Source organism: Ochotona curzoniae, unplaced genomic scaffold (genome assembly GCF_017591425.1).
Source record: "Ochotona curzoniae isolate NIBS_2020 unplaced genomic scaffold, NIBS_Ocur_1.0 contig_1014, whole genome shotgun sequence".
Classification (NCBI taxonomy): Eukaryota; Metazoa; Chordata; class Mammalia; order Lagomorpha; family Ochotonidae; genus Ochotona; species Ochotona curzoniae.
The window spans coordinates 43,143,076-43,164,850 of record NW_024464920.1 but is presented as its reverse complement, the minus strand read 5'-3'; the positions used below and the strand labels follow the sequence as shown (position 1 = coordinate 43,164,850).

General features: G+C 42.0%; 1 protein-coding gene across 1 annotated transcript in view; it reads left to right on the top strand.

Moving 5' to 3' along the window:
* The window catches only part of BPIFC (BPI fold containing family C), a 53,461-nt gene that overhangs the window by 9,532 nt on the left and 22,154 nt on the right, over positions 1–21,775 (top strand). The window contains exons 3-9 of the mRNA XM_040990994.1: positions 1,804–1,994; positions 2,465–2,557; positions 8,360–8,483; positions 13,889–14,009; positions 18,640–18,768; positions 20,101–20,256; positions 20,369–20,432. Of these exons, the coding sequence (XP_040846928.1) occupies positions 8,360–8,483; positions 13,889–14,009; positions 18,640–18,768; positions 20,101–20,256; positions 20,369–20,432 (594 nt within the window). The 5' untranslated portion in view covers positions 1,804–1,994; positions 2,465–2,557. The remainder of the gene's footprint in view (positions 1–1,803; positions 1,995–2,464; positions 2,558–8,359; positions 8,484–13,888; positions 14,010–18,639; positions 18,769–20,100; positions 20,257–20,368; positions 20,433–21,775) is intronic.

The window sequence follows — 21,775 nt, the reverse complement described above, 5'->3', positions numbered from 1 at the left end:
AAGGCTGCTGTTCTTACCAGGACAGAAGGTAGATCAGGGCAGCTGGCAGGTGACTTGACAGAGAAGCTTGTGGAACTCCTCTGTTGAGATGCAATCCCTGCAGGTGAGCAAAAGAATCAAGGATGGGAGCAACCCAGACCAGGCCAGGTTACAGTGCCTACTGGCATACGTGTGGGCCAGGTCTAGGGGTGGGCCAGGCTGGGTCAGTTCATAGCATCCACTGGCAGGTATGAGAACTAGGACAGGGTGCATGACAGGCTAGGTTGGGCCACAACACCAGCCAATTCACATTAGGGCTGGGATTGGGAACAGTCCAGGCTGGGCTAGGCTGCAGCACTCACCAGCATGAGCTGGAACTGGGGACAGGCCAGACCAGGAAAGGACAGAAATATCTTACAGATAATTTATGAATATTTTTTCCATATGGCATGATGTCACTGATCTCCTTCCATGTATGACTCTGTATTTGTTTTTCTAATGCTCTAGAACTAATCACAGTACAATTTCAAGTGTTTATCTGTGAAACCCCTTACATGATCTCTCCTACCTCCAGTAGCGCCTGTGCCTTGGGAAGCTGCCACAGATGATCTCATTTACATCTGGATGATGACTGGGAAGTTCATGTTTCCAGCCAACCTTTCCACCCACAGAATTTCAACTACACCCCCCCCCGCCCCGCCCCGCCATCACCCTTTCAATGTCTTACACTACTCTTTTCTGCCCTCAGCTTATTCCAGATGCACCAGCAAACCTTGGCTTTCTGCTCCACCTTTTTCTACATACTTTGCCTGCCTGGTTTCAAACAACCCTATCTCAGAGCCACTACCACCCCTTCAGGGGTGCCTCCCTGGACATCCTAACAAAGTAAGCCCACCCCCCTCAGCTCCGCTGCCCTATCAAGTAGGAGACTATTCCACTAAGTACACTCCCTAATTTCCTTCATAGTAGTGTGACAGTGTAAACATTTTTGTTTATTTTCTTGTTTACTTATTTTATGTCTCCATATGGACAGGTATTCTTTGCTAAAAAGGACTTTTCGTCTAGTGGGCAGTTGATGGAAATTTGATCAGTGACAACAACAAATGATTCTGTGAGGAGGCTCTTCAGTCTCTTAGTACCATTCATATGGCTGCCTACATGAATCAAAATATATATATAGCTCTATAGTTTTGATAGCACATGATCTTACATTATCAATACTTTATAAGAACCTGCCAAAATACGATTAATTTTAATGCTCATTTTGCTCCCAGAAAAACTCAGGTTAAGTAGGGAAATATTACTTAAAGCACATAAGAAAACTGAAAAACCGTCAGAAATATGGACAATGCCACATGAAGTTTTCTAATGTTTCTGCTAGGGTTACTAATCTTTCTGATTTACCAGGACTGGCCTGGTTTTAGTTCCAGACACCCTGTATCCTTAGTAAACTAGGAAGATTGAACATCTTTTCTTTTTAAGATTTATTTACTTTTATTGGAAAGTCAGATATACAGAGGAGGAGAGACAGAGAGGAAGATCTTCCATCCGCTGATTCATTCCCCAAGTGACCACAACAGTCAGAGCTGAGCTGATCCGAAGCCAGGAGCCAGGGGCTTCTTCTGGGTCTCCCACGCAGGTACAGGATATCAAGGCTTTTGGACATCCTCGACTGCTTTCCCAGGCCATAGGCAGGGAGCTAAATGGGAAGCGGGTCCCACCAGGACATGAAGCAGCACCCATATGGGATCCGGGCATGTGCAAGGCAAGGACTTTAGCCTTTAGCCTACTGCGCCAAGTTCTGAACATCTCTTTTTTTCCCAGAAAAGACATGAGATGCTTCATGAAATCAGAACCCTGGCTATCCAGATGTGCATCAAAATATGGAGTGTAAGACTGGGACAAGGCTTAGGCTCTATAAAGATATCGAGTTAACACAGTAGTCGATGAGCCCACCCACCATACTTCACAGAAGTGCTAAATGTAGAGACGCTGTCTGTGATCCTGCCTTGAAGGTAGAACCTGAGTGTCAACCATGTGCTTTCATACCCAAAGTGATGATCTGGCAGAACGACATAATGGGGATATCCTGGGCAGTGGTGTGGAGTGGCTGGTGTGGGGAGGAGGACTTCAATTTGGAGAAACTGGCTTACGATGCAGGAAGGAAAACTTTCTGTCCCAATTCAACATAATTTTAAAAACACCTTTGTCCATACTCTGGAAATATTGACTTAATCATTTTGGGAACGTTGCCATAGCAATTTCTGAAGTGTAACATGTGTATGTGTGTGCGTCTGTGTGCTTTCCATGGGGGATAATTAATGCCTAGTTGGCATTGTCTGTTCATCTCGAGAGAAACTACAGTGTTCATTCATGCCATTGGGTAATTGTAGTGAAGCAATTATGTATCATATTTTGAAACCGGTGTTTAAAAAAAATCAGCCACTGAGGTGATTCAGACTTAATTATCTCGTTGGCGTTTAAGCAGCTGACTGAAGGCCCAAGGTAGAGAACACATCAGCTTGGAGCGCAGAAGGAACCCAGGAGCTCCCCAGCTTGGACGCGTCCTCCACTTGAGGTAAGAATCATGAACAGAACTCGAGGACTCTACCAGCACACCAGCTCCACACCCCTGACCTATCAGCTGTTACGGATCCTGAGTTGTTACTGTGATCTGCCTAGGTTTTCCTGTGCTTTTTCTGTTTGCTTCATGTCACTCTTGCCAGCCTAGAAACTTCTCAGACAAGCTGCTTAGTGAAGAAAGATCTGACAAAAGTCCATGTGGCTCATCTGTGGAGTGTTAGGTCATGGAACACCATGAGGAAGTTGCTCAGTGCTCCGGACTTGTGTTTCCATCTCTGGCAGATCCCAGCACAGTGACAGGAAGTTCTGTCTTGTTTCCCGGTGACTGTAGTCATTAGGATTTAGGAGCTAATGTGAACTCTGTGGTTTGGAAACTGGCCTTAAGCTGTATCAGTGACCTAGATCCTGCCAGAACAAAACTGCTAACCCTCTTACCTCAACTGTACTAGAATTAAGCATGAAGTTTTGGGAGGAATGATTTGAAAGGGCTTTAAGGATCATTGGCCAGCGTAGACCTTATTATAAAATCAGATGCAAGGGCTGACAGTTCCTGGAAATATTCTCCAGTTCTGCCCATAATCCATACCTGTTGGTATAGACTTTTTATGGAAAGTAGTTTGTTCCTAACCAGCAGCATATTGAAGTATCTTTACAGTCTAGACTTTTAAAAATCTGTTTAAATGTACTTTTCAATCCACATCTCTGTATTGAAGGCTACATTTCATTCACTCATCTCTCTGTGAATCAGCTTTTTCAGTCTATCCAAGCAACAGTCCATCTGTGAGTCTCACAACTTTGCTAAATTGTGCTAAGGTTTTCTCACTCCTGGTCGTCAAGATGGCTTAGGCAAGGAGCATTTAATGGAGGAGTGTTGTTCTGCCTGTATGTTAGTAAGAAAACAGGATGGGTACCGAGGCTTTAAATCTTGGAAGGAAACAACTCCGCGGAAGCAACAAAATATGTAACTAGCTCGTAGGGTTTTTAAGTCATTTGTATCTCTCTCTTTTAACAGGCAGCTGGCCCTGTCCTTACTTGTCAGCCAAATTACCTAACCTCTTAGGAGTCATCGCCTTGCTTGACAAGGTTCCTTTCCTCTCTGCCCATAAATTATCATCCTAACCAAACAATCCAACTGAAAGTCAAGTACAGTACATCCCTTGGTACCCAAGTAATTTCATTTACTCATTAAATTTCTAGAGGAAAATTATGTTTTTCCATCTGAAGTTTTGGGTGCTTGGATCTTCGTGAACACGTATCACTCTGGGAACATCCTTTAACCATACAGGGAAAATGTGTTTGACTGCTAGGATACCCAAGAAGCACCATTATGTTTGAATTTTCTAGATGCCTTTTGAACTTGCCGGCACTGAGGATGGCATCAAGCAACTCCCATTTAAAATCCCCAGAATAAATAAATCATTCAATGAAAACAGATTCATTAGCACTAGAATTTGGATCTAGAGAAGGGGGTAGGGGCGGTTTGAGCCCTGGATGTCTGACTTACTATAAAATATTAGACAAGTCACTCCATGTCCGTGTGCCTAAAATGAGCAAGATAATAATGTTCACTGCAAAGAGTCATCAGCATTTTATGTGGCAAAAAATATATACAAGTTTACTATTTTCATTGTTATTCTATTAATGAGTCCTCTTACTGGTTTGGTTTACTGTGCTATTTCATTGTGGAAGTGGATACACACATACACAGAGAATTCGATGGTTAATTAGCAGGTATTTATTTTGGCCCCTAATACATGCTGCACAGAAAGATAATTTCTACCTTAATTTGCATACAGTTTAATGAGTACAGATTTTGGGAGCTGACTTCTTTCCTGCTGTGTTCCACTACGATGAAAATGCTGTGCTTCCAAAAAAAACCACACCCCAAAGATGCCAACCTCCTCAGCACCTGTCCTCCTACAGCGCTTCACTTTCAGTGGTGCTAGCAGGACTGCATACCAGCATGGCCTCGCCACTTGCCACTTGTTAAAATGCAGGACTACTTCTATTCTAGCTATAACTGCTCATGACACTGTCTCCCAGCAGTGGTCCCCTGACTCCCTTAGTCCCATCCACTTCTGGACCCCTTGGCCACCCTCCAGGACAGCAAAAGGATCAGAAAGAGTCTTATATAGCAGGAGCCACTGGACTCAACTCCTGCAGGAAGGACCTACCTCTCCTCTCTCAGAGTGTAACGTGTTGATAGCACCCTGCTTCCCAGGACATGAAGACTTCGTGCCACCTTAATCCCACTCCTCATGTTTCCTAGAACCCTCAGATAACTTACTCTTGGACAGACTCTGGTCTCCCACCTTAGTTTAATCCTTTCAACTCTCATTCCCACTTCTTTATGCCTTCCTTGGCATTGTCTGTGCTCTGATTGTCCGAAGTCCTCCAGCTCTGGCCTTTCTGTGGTGTTCCATAGATTTCAAACCAACTCTGCAGGGTTTCAACATCACACTGGATGCATACGGCCATGGCAGTATTAAAATATTGAAATGCCTCTGTTGGTAAAAAGCCATTACTTTGTGTGTCCTCCCTACTCCCAGAACCCAGATATCCTGTCCACTCCCACAAAGACTGTCCCTAGCCACCCATGATTCAGCCCCCCTCACCACAATTTCCTAGATCCTACTCCAGAACTTCAGCCAGCATCTGTTCAGAAGAGGCAACTATGCTCTACTGGTACATAATGTCTTGTGGCACACCAAGCTACCCATTCCCTTATTAACTCACCCACTATATCGCAGGCACCAAGCCAGATCTAGAATTCCAACCAGATCAGGTCTTGTCCTCATGCACATACATTCTGGTAAGCAAGGCACACAATAAGCAAAACAAGGAACACACACGTGTGAATCAATATGTATTTTGATAACAGGCTCTTGAGGAAATGAGATTAGCTTAGGGAAGTCAGAAGTGGTCTTAGAAAGAAGATTGTGTTTTCAAAGAACCCTCAGAGTGAACAGGGTCTCTTCATTCCTAAATAAGAGACATAGGCTGACCAAGGCAACATTCCCAGGCTTCAGGATGAACTTAGTCAGAAGTCAGATGTTCATTGGAAACCTCAGAGCCCTGCAGTGTAATCCCCACATGAGCATACACTAATCTGCATGGACCTGCTACGCAAATTGGTCACTCTGTTCACTAAGTGAAAATACCAGCCCAAACTGCGAACACTGGTAAACTCAGGTGGGGCTTTTCTTTTTCATTATTTTGCTTATTTAAAGCAATAGAAAACAACTTCCACCCACTGGCTCATTTCCTCAAATACCTAAAACAGCCAGGGCTGGACCAAGCAAAATCCAGTAGCTGGGAACTCAACTTGAATTGCCCACATGGATGTCAGAAAACTTTTTCTTGAAAGATTTATTTTCATTTGGAAGACAGATTTACATTGAGGAGAGGTAGAGATTAAGATTGTCCATCTGCTAATTTACTCCCCACATGGTTGCAATGCCATAAATGAGTCAATCTGAAACCAGAAGCTTTGGTAGGGTCTCCTACGTAGGTACAGGAACCCAAGGCTTTGGACCATCCTCTGCCACCTTCCTAGGCCACAAGCAGGGAGCTGAATAAGAAGTAGAGCAACTGAGACATATACCTGTTTCCATATGGGATGCTGGTACTCCAGCCAAAGTATTAACCTGTATACTGCCACACCTGTACACTGCCACATCAGCTCCAAGGTACCACAGGATATCACTAACTCTTGAGGTGTGCATTAGCAAGAAGCTGTAGTCAAGAGTGGAACCAAGACTTGAACTCAGGCCCTGTGATGTGGGGTGCTGCTATCTCACAGTGTCCTAAGGTTCCCACTCCTGGAGTTTTCTCAACATATTTTCCCCCAGATCCACTCTACAAACAGGATGGCATCTCTCCAGAGGATTGCCTTTTCCCATTCTGCACAAAAGCCAAAAACAGGCTGGATTCTCCCTTCCCTGATCAGACTGTTCATCTCGTTCTCTAAAAGACCCCTTTGTCTGCAGCATCCCATTCCTGCCTCCGTGGTCTCACATTTAACCCCTCTTAATTAGACCTCTCCTCTGCCTTAGTCACATGTTCGCCCCACCCCCGCCACTTCTTACCATGACCTTTTTTTTTTCCTACCCAGGCTGCTCATGAATCCTACTCCTACTTCAAATCCTTGCCTAACCACCTGGTCTGACCCCCCTCTTTCTATCCAAACCTGGGTTATCACAACCTAGTGTTCCTTAACCACCTTCACAAGGCCCCCCTTCCTTGATGGACTACATGTTTGTGTGTTAATCTAATGGCAGTCCTGTCACCTGTAGATCTTCATCCAGTGTGAATGCAACATTGACAGATCGTCCAGATTATAAACTCCCACGACTAAAAACAATGTGTGTTAATATATTACTCACTTGGCTATCATTCTAAAAAATCCCTACCAGCATTGCTGTCAGTCCTTATGCTTCATCCAAGAAAATGGAGTGATAGTGATTCATGAAGTGACATGCGTGTACTAAGCATGCATTAATCACTTACATATGCCAAGCTCAGGAGATACAACACTAAATATGACATGGTTTCTCAAGTGAGAGAAGGCGTTTACTTACATTTCTGTGTCTGCTTATGAGCCAGGCCTTGTCCTAGACTCGGGAGTCATAGAAGTCATAGAAGAAAGAGATAATCCCTGGGGTGAAGGAACAGGCAATTAAAATCAAAATTACAATGCAAATTCCATGTAACGTGCCACATACTAAGATCAGGAACTGCTCCAAGGACAAGCGAACCAGTTAGGCACGTGTAACCCAGTTCACAGCCTTTCGATGAAGACATTCGTTCATTCACTCTTCCCATCAATCACACAGTACTCACACATTGCCTACTATGCGCCAGTTTCTGTTCAAGATTCTGAAGGAATGATATCCTTCCCCAGGAAACCTGAAAATTCCTACAGAGGAAACAGTAGGTGATGGCTTAAGTAGTTAGGTTGCTGCCACCTATGTGGAAGACCTGGACTGAGTTCCCAGCTCCCAGCTTCAGCTCCCAGCGGCATCTGAGAACTGAGCTGGCAGATGGGAACATACAATCTCTCTCTATCTCTATCTCTATCTATCTCTATATATATATATATATATATAGATATATATAGATATAGATAGATATAGATATATAGATAGATAGATAGATATATCCCTATATTTGAGAATACTGGAAAATTTAGAAATAACAAATACCTCAGGATGGTCAGCTTAGATGACTACTACTGCATGGACAGGAGAGGAGCCACAGCATTAGTAAAGTTTAGAGCTGGTTGTAAAGGACATTACCCCCATGAGCAGACCTGCCATGCAAATGGGTGATTGCCCAGCACCATTCAGGCCACCAACCTAAGCTATAGAGTCATTTATTGTAAAACTGTCAAGAATTCTCCCACCCCCACAGTACCCAGTATTCTTCACAGGGTACATCTCAGTCATTCAGTTTACTAGTAGGTTTTCGTATTATAACATACAGTGTTACAACTGTGCAAGTATGCACATGCATGCACATACTGACTCACTCCCCAGACTGTCAGAAACAGAGGTCAGGGACCAGGTGTCAGTCACCTCTCTGTCCTCAGCACCTAGAACACATCTCAATAAGGGATTAGTGAGAGAGTGGGCAGATGGGTAGGTGAGTAGGTGAGGGGATGGGTAGATGATGGGCGAATGGATAAAGTTCTGGAAGTAAGCAATAAAAATGAGCCTGTCTAGAAAACTGAATGGACCTAATCAATGAGATAGTTAAGAATAATTGTTTTAAAGCCATAAATGTTGATTAATTGCAGATGCATGCAAAGACAGCTCCTGTCATCTGGGGCTGTTTCCTCCTGTGGAATTTCTGCAGCTCATCCTCTCAGACCATTTACCCTGGCATCAAGGCAAGGGTTACTCAGCGGGCCCTGGACTATGGTGAGTTGAATGCATTTCAAAACAAGGCTGTAGCCAACACAGATGGGTCAGTATCCAAATTCCACAGCTCATGCTGTCTCATGTTGCTGATCTCTTATACTGAAATTGCTAAAATGGCTGGAAAAAATGTTGCCTAAAAAATGTGTCACCTTGATGAGAAGACATCACCAACCCATAACCTTGAGGTGTTGCTCCCTTTTTCCACATACAGATAGAATGAACATCTCGGAGCTCTAAATAACAATGCATGATAGGTTAGAAAAAGGGGGTTTTAAAGGACTTATTTCTTTTACTTGAAGGTCAGAGTGAGAGAAAGAGAGAGAATCTTCCACCCACTGGTTCATTCTCCAGATGGTCACAAGAGCCAGAGCTGAGCTAGTCCCAACCTGGGAGTCATGAGGTTCTTCCAGGTGTCCTATATGGAAATAGGCGCCCAAGGTCTTGGACCATACTCTGTTGCTTTCCCATTCACAGGGAGCCAGACCAGAAGTAGAGCAGCCAGAACACGAATTAGTGCCCAGATGGGATGCCTGTGGCATATGCCACCGTGCCAGCCCCAGGTAGTTATTAAGGTCAGATCAACTATAACTATTGTTAACTTTGGATAACGAGTCTCAGAGCATGGCTGGATGGAGGTGATGGGTTCTGGTGGTCTGTGGCACAGTGCAGGTGATACAGGCTCACAATAATGTGTTAGAGTCTAAAAAGAACTGTGGGTATTTGTGGGTTTCAAATACGAAAGATACCAAAGGAAATGGAAAGGTTTGTTTCCTGGTATTATTAATTTATGCTGTGTTTTTGTATTGGAACATTGTTCTGCAACCTATAAAAATATACAAATATTACATGTTGATTCATTTAAAAATTTCTTAATTTTTAAAAAAGAGATTCAAGGGTAAAACTAACATTTTAGTGATTCAGGAAGGACTTAATTTTGGAAGAGACTTAGAATCCCCTAAAATAGTGTACAGCATATAAAGCAGAGAATGGACATGTTTTTTCCAAAGATTTATTTTTATTTGAAAGGCAGAACTACACAGAGAGAGGAGAAAGAGATTTTCTGGATCACTCCACAAATGGCCCAGACAGCTAAAGCTGAGCTGGTCCAAAACCGGGAGCCAGGAACTGGAAACTTCTTCCAGGTTTTCAATGTGGCACTTGGGCCCAAGTCATCAATAAGAAATTGGATTGAATTTGGGGCAGCCATGACTCAAATCAGCACCGTATGGGATGCTGGCACTGCAGGCAGAAGCTTAACTTACTGTGCAACAGTGCCAACCAAGAACGTACGTTTTTTGAAAGCAGTGTCACTGTAGTTACGGAAAGACTAAGATCCATTCCTATAGAGGGTTCTTATAAAGGAAAGAGGATGGGGAAATCCTTGATCTGTGTTGCAGGGGGATTAGAGGGAGAAGAAGTCACCAAAATCAGGGTGTACAGGTGCATATTGCTCCCGTACATTTTTGCCTAAGATTGCCTGAATGGGTGGTTCTCTCCCAGTCAACCTAACTAAAGCAGACAACCCAGGCAATACTGGTCTGGCTGATAGCTAACTAAATCTAATCCAGACCAGCATCAACTGCCATACCAGACAAGAAATAAGAGGAGGAAGGAATTTCTTTTGTTTGGACAACTGCTCATCTTCCCCTCAGCACTTTATTGAGCACAAGGAACCTGATATTGATGACGTTGCACAATTGTTAAATTGTAAACATGTGGAAATGAGCACCAGGAATGTAGATACGATGTGTTGGTTCCATATTGATGTGCTGACGTGCAGAGGAATGATATTAGGGATACCTTTTTAAATCCAGTCTACTAATCTATGACGTTTGATTGAGCTTAAACCATTTACATTCAGAGTTAAATATACATGGGTAGTACTTTGATCCTCTCTTTTTAGGAATGAGTCGTTCATTGGTTAAGTCTTCTGTTGTCATTTTACTGGGATGTTCTTCACATTTGCCTTTGGTTTTGTTTTGTGCCATTCCTCTTCTCTGTCAAGAGAACATCTTGAAGTATTATTTGTAGGGCAGGTTTAAAAGAGGCAAATTCTTTTAAATTTTCTTTACTGTGGAAGAATTCTATTTCATTTTCAAAGACAAAAGAAAACTTTGCTGGATATGTTATCCTAGGCCGACAATTTTTTTTTCTTTTAGAATCTGGAATATGTAACTCTATTCTCTTCTTGCCTGTAGAGTTTCTTGTGAGAGATCTCCTGTGAGTTTAATTGGGATTACTTTATATGTTAACTGATTTTTTTTTCATGTGCACATTTAAGGATCTTTTCCTTATGTTCTATTGAAGAGAGCGTAATGATCATGTGTCTTGGTGAAGATCGCTTTTGATCAGGCCTGTTGGGAGTTCTGTGCCCCTCCTGGATCTTGTTTCCCAATTCTGTCTCTAGACTAGGAAAATTTTCCTTTATTATTTCGTTAAATATATTTGTAAAACAAAACCAATCTATTTGTTGTCTAGAAGAGACACATTTCGCCAAAAAAAAAATCAGTGGAAACTATATCGCATGGGTTTTGATGTTTTCTGCTAGTTTCATCTCTTCAAAACACTTTCTTCTGATTAAATTATAGATCATACAGTAGCATCATTTTCTGCAAGAAGGTTCTTGATTTTCATTTCTTCAGCTACATGTTAGTCATTTAGTAGCATGCTATTTAACTTCATGGTGTTGTTAATTTCTTTTTTCTTCTCTTGGATGTTGATTTTGTTTTGTGGCTTTCCACTTAAGGGGATGTACGGTAGGTGTGTAATGGAGACTGTCATATCTAGTAACATGTCATTTAACTTCATGGCATTGTAAATTTCGATTTTTCTTTCTATTGTTGATTTTGTATTATGACTTTTCATTTGAGGGGATATACAGTAGCTGTGAAAAGGAGACTAAAATATCCAGATGTGAGGATACAATGTAGTATGCATCTCTACTTCCAGACAAAGATAGACTTACAATGAAACTGTTTACTATATCTTGACAAAAGGAAGCTGGATTCTTGCACATGCCTGCAATGATAGACATATGACTGTGTATGAAGAACTATACTTTAGTAATGATATAGAGGAACTAGGTGGGGCAGGGGGTTTGGGACTGAGTTAAGGGAAATACCAGGAGCCTATAGAACTGTATCATAAAATGATAATAATAATAAAAAATAAAATTCAAAAAAGGGATACCTTGTACAGAATTAGTCATGCAAGAGATTTTTTTTCCGCTCAGCAGAGCAGAGCTCTCAGCAACCACTCGGGTGTGAATGTCAGTTCCATCCCTTTCCACAGTATGTGACCTTGGGCAAGTGGGTGTTCTCATCTGGAAAATGAGGGGATAATGATGGTACTTGCCTACCCCCTCATTAGTGTGACATGAGGATCAAATGAGCTCGTTGGTGGCTTCGAAGTCAGGGTCATTTGTTGAAGCAATTCCCACGGCCCTGCTTGTTGACTGTGATTGGTGAGCCATGTGTTCCTCTAATTTGAACACTTCTATGACAAGGCTACTGACCTTTTACAGAGAACTTTCCCAAGCACCCACCAATAACAGGCCATGGGAAGACATGAGCTCTTGAGCCCTGGCTCTGGCCTCCAGGCCTGGATAACAGCAGTGACTGTGGGCTCCTAGGAAAGTTGCTGAACCTCTTGGACTTTTCACTGGCTGCGCTTGATATAGGGATCACATTGCTGTTGAATGGGGAAGCATGTGGGCAGTCTTGATGCACACAGGTACTTACACCAATCGGCTAGGGTTATTATTTCTGTCTCTATTGTGACAGTGAGTGCCCAGCCAACACTGGGGGCTGTGAAGCCCTCCTTGGTTACTGTCATGGTCGTGTCACAGATGAGACAAGTAAGGGACAGAGAGGTTGTATGTCTTGCAGAGTCACACGAGTTGGCAAACGACAATATTGGGATTCAGCCCTAAGCTTTCTGGTGGTGCTTTTGAGTCTGTCTTTACATCCTTCTTAGCCTCCCCTTTCATCCCCAACCTACATTATTATTTGTGGCATTTGAGATGATATAAGGTACTCTTCTTCATTTCCAATAAGGATAGAATAACTGGGAATGAATTTAAATCACACAGTAAAGAATAAAAGCAAAAATTTCTTCCTTGAGAAGGTTGAAGTTATGAGTCTTCACTCACAATGCAAATGATTTTTTATTACAGTAGTATACTTCATAAACAGTTATAATTCCATCATTGCAAGCATAGACCATGCAGAGAATCCAGAATCCTTTTGTCAGGATAAATTTAACAGTCTCATAGGGGGTCCATCTTTGATCTGAAACTAAAGATGGTAAAATACCATCCCCTCAAATGAAAGCCACAATACAAAATCAACAACAGGAAGAAAAATGGAAATCTACAGCATCATGAAGCTAATTAACATGCTACGGAATGACTAATCAAATCCTGTAACTACTTCATTGACATCTCAATTTTTGTTTATACATAACCAACTGCTATAAACCTTACAGTGGTTGTAGGGTACTAGTCAGCTGTCTTGAGTCCTTTTTTTTTCATATTCATATTTAATAGTTTATAGTATTCAAGTGAGATTTTACTGAACTTCGTGAATTTTAGGATAAGCCAAACAGGCTTATAACTCTAACAAGCCATATGTTAATTATGGAGGAGTAGAACAGTTTTAGGAGGGGTGAGCAGAGAAATCTTCAATAATTTAGTTAGTGAGGAGTAACTGATCTTTGCGTACTACCTAGTGAGGTATATGAGGGTAAGCTGACTTTTTTCTTGTCTGCTCTAAACTCTCCTTATTGGTCTCTCTCTGTCTGATCTAATTTTGGGGGCTCCGGAGCAACCCTGATGGTCAGTACAGGAGATGATGGGGAACCAAAGTTGCAAATGATTTTTTCCGAGGTCTATAATGAACTGTGAACCATAAGCCAAAAATTGTTGGGCTTATATGGCTCTGTAAGGAAAGGTAAATGTGGAATAACTCTGTGGAGCTGACCACAGCCCACAGATTCCACGCTGTAAAACTGTTCAGACCTGACTCGCCATCCCCCACTTCTTGACTGTATGATCTGGGCAGCAATTCACCACTCAGAGACAAGGCTTCCTCATCTGTGACATATCCATGATGGTAACAGTGCTATTTATAGTTTGAGGAATATTTTTCACTTTTGCTTTTAGACTGTCCTGTGATAATAAAACTTTACAGCCCAGGCCACATAATGTTCTTAGTTCTGTGGTTTTTGAACAAGCTCTTAGGCCCCTCTGAGTATCAACATTTTCCTCTATGTAGGAGGGATAGTAACACCCGTGTTACAGGATGGCCATTTTCTAAAAGCATTGAGTAACTCAATGTGTAGCTAATAACAAAATGTTGTTACCACTTCTGTTGTTGTCAGCAGACATATTCTCGTTCCCTTCACAGGTGTCCAAACAGGGGTGGAAGTACTAGGGCAAATGTTAATGGAAAGCAATATCCCAGACTTCCATGGTTCTGAGTCTCTTCAATTTCTGAAGGCTGATTATGTGGACTACAATTTTTCAAAGTAAGTAAAAGAGAAAAGCATTTATCCTGTGTTTTAAATCAGTAGAAGAAACCCATGACTTTAATTATAACCAAGCCTCCTTGTCTTTTTCTTGGGTTTTTTTTTTTTTTTCTGTCACATCATTTTTAGCTCTGCCTTCTATTTTTGAGTTTGCCTCATGGCCCAAATGGCCTCTACAGCTACAGCCATCACATCCATGAAGGAGGAAGAGGAAGTAGTAAAGAGGATCTTATCAGCTGAATCAGTTGACTTTTTATAAGGTTTATTTGTTTATTTGAAATACAAAATTAAAAAGAGAACGAGAGGGAGAGACAGACAGATCTTTCATCCGTTGGTTCACTCCCCAAATGGCCACAACATCCAGAGCTGAGCCAGATCAAAACCAGGCGCTTCTTACATTCTTGCAAGCTTCCCATGTGGGTGCGGGGGTCCAACCACTTAGGCCATCCTCCATTGCTTTCCCAAGCAGAGAACTGGTTGGGAAGCGGAGCAGCCTGGACTCAAACTGGTACCCAAAACGTATGCTGGCACCAGATGTGGCAACTTTACTCAATACACCACACCAGCTCCCAGTCTACTTCTTTAAGGATTTTGTTTTTCAGAAGCTCTATCTTAACAACATCCTGCTGAACAATAAAGAACAGAACTTGGTCATATGACACTTATTAACAAAGAAAACTGAGAAATCATTTTCTTATCAAACAACTTTGCTCCAGTAAGTTCAGGGATATTTAAAGAAGAAGAGGAAATGGATGAGGAGATAGGAAAAACCTCCGCTAGGGTTGTCAGGGAGAGTCCCAAAGGTAGTTAATGTAGGAAGAATAGGACTTGTCCATTTCAGACTCAACCTTGGAGGTTAGGGGAGAGCCAAGTTTGAAGAAAGACTTCTTTGTGACTGTGACTCGTGATTTGTCCCAGTGAGAATTTCAAACTAGTGATAATTCCACCGCTTTGCAATGATTTTTTTCTCTGCTGTCAATGGTAGCATTCCACAAAGCCAGGAGGTAATTTGCGATTTTCACATTTTGTTTGTTTTCTGGTTGTGGAGAAAGCTCCTGGTGAGTGCCCAGGTCTATATAAAATCAATTGTCCAACAAGTATCTGTGGAGCACCTAATACATACCAGGCCTTGTTCTGGGCACTGGGGCTGAAGTAGGAAATGCTACGTGTCCCCTGCCCTTAACATCAGTTATAAAACCAGTTGTTCAATTATAGCAGAAATAAACAGGGAGACTTGTATAATGTGAACTGCAGGTAAAGATGAGGGGAAACAGATATTTGGAGCATTGCTACTTCAATAATTTTAGACCTGTGCTTTCCAAACAGTGGCCACTAGCTACATGTGGTCATTGAGCACTTGAAATATAACTAGGCAACTGAGAAAATTCATGTTTCAAATTATGAAGTTTTCATTTAGAAATTGACACTTGATTCAGTTGTTGAGAAGCTTTTATGGGTGTTTGGAATCCATTAACTCTTATGCACATTAGGGTCAACACCATGGCTCAATAGGCTGGTCCTGCACCTGCAAACACTGGCATCCCATGTGGGTATCATTTCGCATCCTGGCTGCTCCATTTCTGATCCAGTTCCCTGTTTATGGCCTGGGAAAGCAGCAGAGAATGGTGCAAGGAGGTCTTGGGATTCCGCACCCGCATGGGAGACCTGGGGGAAGTTTCTGTGTCCTGGCTTCAGACTGGCTCAACTCTGGCTGTTACAGCCATTTAGGGAATGAACCAGTAAATGGAAGATCTTTGTCTCTGCCCCTCTCTGTAGAATCTTCCTTTCTAACAAAACTCAATAAATCTTTAGAAAAAAATTATATACATTTACTTTTTCAAATGAAAATGTTATTAAATATAAACACAGTTCAAGTATTTTATAAGATCTAGTGCCTGAATTGAGTTGTTTTATGAGTACATGATGTAGACCAGATGTTGCAGAATTAATTTTTAAAAGAAGAAATTAAAACATAAAATATTTTATATTGATCATTTAATGCTGTGATGACATTTGGGTTATATTTGGTTAGGTAAAAATATAAGTAAAATTAGTTTCAGCAGTTTTTCTTTTTTCAATGGGAAACTAGAAAATGATAAATTACATGTATGGTTCATAGTACTATTTTAGAATGTGCTCTATAAGTTTCTTTAGATAAATAATCAGATACTTCAAAAAAGACTTGGAGGGGTAGGCATTTGGCTTACTGGCTAGGACATCACTCCGGGCAGTGGTAGCCACTACTGGAGGACCAGGGTTTCAGTCTTCACTGTGCTCCCCATTCCAACTTCCTGCTAACACACCCTGGGAGGCAGCAGATGATGTCCTGAGTAGCTGAGTCCCTGCTACCCAAGTGAGAAACCTGGGTGGAGTTCCCCATTCCCATGACTTCATCCTAAACCAGCCCTGACTCTTGCAGGCATTTGAGGAATAAACAAGTAAATGAGTCTCTCTCTCTCCCCTTCCCCCTCCCTCTCTCTCTCTCCTTCCCTCCCTCAATCCCACTCTTCCCCTTGTCAAATAAATAGAATGTTTTTCAAATTATAGTAAGTACATATTATGTAAAACCTATACATGAATTTCAAGACTGGATTGCACTGAAGTTTTTTGTACATTTTTAAAGTTTTTAATAATATAGAAAGAACAGGTGTTATGCATTCCATATGTGCAGTTCAGGAAGACAGTCACGCTTGCCTTGTTCCCCTGCACCCCACCACCAGTACTAGTACCAGTACCTCTCTTCCAGCCCTTCAATCATAATTTTAATCTTCTCTAGGTAAAGATAACTTTTGATTACATTTTCAACAGCCTTTGTAGCACCTGTTTATATCTTTGATCAGCAGTTCCCCTTCTCAGTGTCCTCCCTGGAAGAGTAGCTGTCACCCAACACTTCTATAAGAATGCACATGGTGACACTGTTTATAATACAGAAGTGCCAAAGCAGTTGAAATGTCCATCAACAAAGGAATGGATTTTTTACCTGACAGTTTGGAACACTGCAATTGTTATAAAGAATGGGTTGGAATCATGTGTGTCTAAGAAGAAATATTTCTAAGATACAGTAAGGAATTTCTGCCATCCTCCGTGCATAGAGGAACTTGGCTGTGTAATAGCAAAGAAGATAAAAAAGTGGGCATGGAGCAGGAGGTTACGAATGGTTTTCCTATCAGCCATTCCACTTACATTTTAACAACTGCCTAGTCTTAGTTCATAGCACCTTTCTCCTGTGCATCAGTTATACACAGATGAACTCATTCTGCCTTCTCAATGTACCTATGAGCAACGTTTGTTTATGTCATTGATGGAAAGAGATTATATGCCTCATAGAGGAGTTAGATGCTCTTTGCACTGTACAAGAAGGGATAGAACCTTGTGGTTAACAGCCCTACCCAGGAAGCCAGTATTGTGTAGCAGATGAAGCTGTTTCCTGCAATGCCAGCATCTCTGATGGGCCCTGGTTCATGCTCTGCTTCCAAAACTATTCCCTGCTAATATGCCTGGAAAAGCAGCAGAAGATGGGTGCTTGAACCCTGCACCCATGTGCAAGACCAAAAAAATTCCTGGCTGCTGGCTTAGGCCTAGCCCAGCCCTGATTGTTGGGGCCATTTGAGGAATGAACCAACAGATGAAAGATGCTTTCCTTTCTCTCTCTCTCTCTCTCTCTCTCTCTCTCTCTCTCTCTCTTTCTAACCTTGCCTTTCAAATAAACAAATAAGATTAAAAAATGGAAAAAGAGCATAGTCTAAAATCAGAATAAGGAGAGTTCCAGGTCTAATTGCATAACTCACATGGATGACTCCAGCCAAGTTTCTTACGTTCTCACATCTTGATTGGAAATTATGAAAGCAAAAACTCTCTTGTAGGCTTATTTTGAGATCAAAATGAGCTAATTCATGAAAAGTGCTTACCACAGTACCTGGCCGGTAGCAGTTGCTCAATATATGTTAATACTAATTTATTAGTATGTATTCATAATAATTGATCATAACACACATAGCTATCTAATGATGTAGATTACAAGCAACCTTCTGCCTCACACGTGCCTCATGTGACCTGTTTAACTGTGCAGAGAATCCTAGGAAAAGACAAATCTCAACAATAAATTTCTCAGCTAGGAAGATACTGCCCATGTAGAAGATGTTTGGAAACAAGAGGAAGGTGGGAAAGAACATTACTACTCATGTAATGTCCAACATTGCAATGTGTATGACAATCCCATACAAAAATAGATACCTCTTCCAAAATTCTAAAATCACCTCTCATGAGACCAAAAAAAAAAAAAAAACTGGAACCACTAAAGGAAAGGCTAATGATGCCAGCACAGAATCTGTTTTTGTCATTCCAAAACCAAAGAAATAAATTATTTCATTATTTACAAAATTATTTCTAAAACTTGCTGGTCTCTCCCCATCAAAGAACTGCAAGAAGCTATTTCCTGGTAAGAGTTTCAGGGGGGCTTAGGAGGCAGTGCCTACAGAACATGTTGAAGTCAAGAGGTACTTTCTGTTGAAAGAGTCACAGGTTCACAACTTCTGGCAGGAATTCTACACCTGTGTTTTCTGTTTTGTTTGACTTAGAGATGTTCCAGAAGAGTTGTCCTAACCATTCTGGGTTTTTGTTTGTTTTACAGCATAAAAATCAATGCTTTTTCCTTCCCAAATACTTCCTTAGCCTTTGTGCCTGGGGTGGGAATCAAAGCACTGACAAACCATGGCACGGCCAATGTCAGCACCAACTGGGCAGTCAAGTCACCACTCTTGTGAGTATTCCTCTGAAATACCTGCTGCTGTCCTGGGGAGGAGCAGAGCAAGAATACAGAGTGTATCAATGCTCCGCTACTCTCAACACTAGAATTCTCTCAATTCTCAAGAGTATTTTCCCCTGTGAGATTTGATCAGGAAATCCCTACTTGGATGGGGATAGGGTGAAAGCGCTCTTTCCTTAAAGGCACAACAATTGATCAACTGTCATTTAAGATGCAAAGACCACACGTGTCAGGCTGCTGGAGGGGTAGAGGTCTTAAATACACCAGGAAATTGAAAAATTGGAGGTAGATTGATAGAAGACCTACTGTGTGCAAGTCTCTGTCCTGCATGAAATATTGAGGTCTGTCTTGGCACCAGAGTAACACACTCATTCATCCACTAAGTCATCCAGCTACCATTTACTGGGTGTCTATGTGTGGACCACACCTCAAGCATTGCAGTCTTAATACTTGCACAGAAAAGACACGTCCCCCCTACATACACAATACATATGCATGTGTTCATCCATTTCTGCCATAAATCGTCAAAAAGTAAATGCTGCTTCTACATTGGGTGGCAAGCTAAGTTCTTAGACATGATAAATAACTCACAATCCACCTGCTTGAAGGGTTCACAGACTACAACTAAATGTCACGTTCCCATCTGTGCCCTTCCTGCACACACTGGTGCCAGATTTACCCCTGTTTTTCTCACTAAAAACGTTATATATGCATGATGCCCAATCACTACCAGAGCCAGAACATTCAAGTGGAAATACCTATAAATCCCCAAAAGCTGGACATGGTGCAATGACTCAATTGGCCTATCCTGTCTTTGCAAAGTGCTATATTCCATAAGAACTCCAATTCATGTACTGACTACTCTACTTCTGATCCAGTGTCCTGCTGATGGCCTGGAAAAGCAATGTAGGATGGCCCAAAGATTGGATCTCTGCACCTCATGGGAGACCCAGAAAAACCTCCTGGTTCCTGGCTCCTGGCTTTGGATTGACTCAGCTCCATGGTGACCATTTGGGGAGTGAACCAGCAGATGGAAGATCTTCTGTCTCCCCTTCTCTCTGTAACTCTGTGTTTCCAATAAAAATATTAAATAAATGAATCTTATTTAAGAAAAGAAGCTTCCACCATTCATATATTCATTATTTTTTACTACATATCCACTCTGCACCTACTCTGCCCCTACCTGTTGTAGACACCAGGAATCCAGAAATGAGCCTGACATGGTCTTTGCCCTCTAGGAAGTTGCAGTATAGATAGTCAAAAAATCAGGATTCATGTCCATACCTGACCCAGACTTGGGTAACCTTGCACTTTGTCTCTGAACAGCAAAGATACAGGAGGAGCTGATCTGTTCCTCTCCGGGGTCTACTTCACTGGCACCATCATCCTAACACAAAATGACTCAAGTCACCCAATCCTGCAACTTGAAGACTGCTATGCCCAAGTGAGCCATGCCCATGTCTCATTTTCTGGACAATTAAGGTGAGTGAGAACTCCGTGGTAAAAAATGGCTAGTCAGAGGTTGGATGTTCAGAAGGGTTATAGCCATCAGATGATGGCCCTTGAGTAAGCTCTGTCTGTCTTGTGTCCCTAGTGTCCTATATAACTCCTTTTCTGAGCCCATGGAGAAACCCATTTTGAAAAACTTAAATGAAATGGTAAGTCTTTTCAGGTAAGACACCCACTGTAAAATAATATCAGCACCAGTTTTACCATGCTTTTATTAATTCTTAATCAATAAGCTTTGTTGAACACCTACTATGTGTTAAAGGCCTTCTAAAGCACTTTGACACACATTGTCCTCTGCAACGTAGTTTCTCAAAACCCTGCTATCTGCCAAACATTGTGGTAGGGACAAGGGATTTAGAGTTAGGCAAAATAGCATGCCCTCCTTCAGGATTTTCAACAGTGGGCAAACTGTCAGTACGAATTTATCTGTTATGTATCTATTGGTGCTCACCGAAACTCAGTGCTTAGCAGATGTTAGGTGCTTTTGATAGTTGGTGAGGGAATCAACAATCAAAAACATCAACTTGCTTGTGCAAAGAGGTGGCAGAGCTGGCGTGGGGACCTTGAAGCTTACCTGACAGGGACTGAGTACCAGTGAGTGTGCACCTTGTTCTGTCATCTTGAAGGACTCTGTTCTTGATTGTTTCCCCTTGGGAAATGAAGTACGATCCCTTGGCCTCTGGCAGGATGTCATTGAGAATGACTTATGTCGTGAGCAGCACTAGTTAAGCATGCCTGTGGTTTATGCACAGCTTGACAATAACACATGCTGTTTCTGATTCTCTGTGCCACTGTAAACAGCCAAGAAAGCTCAGACCGCAGCTGTGTAACTCATACAAATTGCCATTTCTCAGCTTTGATTTTCCCATTTGTAAATATGGGATAGTAGTGCCTATCCTTTAATGCTGAATTAAAAGACCAATAGCTAACACTTCCTGGTCACTCATTATGATCTGGGAATTTTGCTTGGATTACCTCTCAATGTCTCCTTACAACAACTTGATATGTTGTCCACATTGCAGGTGAGGAAACTGAGGACTGAGTGTCCAAGTAACTTACCGAGGTGCCCAAACTCCCTAGTTTCTGCCACTGGGCCAAGTACACCAGTGAGCAAATGGCAGGCACACCCACATGAGCACTTGTTCTCATGTATGCAGAAGATGACTAAATAAATCTCTCATTTGCGGGGCTCTTAAACTAGTTCAGGGGTTCAGTAAAGACTCAAAATGAAAGCACTCCCAACTACTTAGAGATGGGAGGTGGGTGGCACCTCAGCCATTGGGAAAGGCACAATTTTTCCAGCAACAGGTTCTTCAGGTGTGACAGCAGGTGCGTGGTCTGTGATTCGTGCCTCATCATGCCACAGAGAGAAAGGCCAAGGGCTCAACCTTTTTATGAGTCTAAGTAGGTGTGGTTCCCGTTTGAGAAAGCTAGGCCAGTATTCAATGACATGCAGTCCAGATTGTCAGAACTTGAGGCCCATGGGCATCCA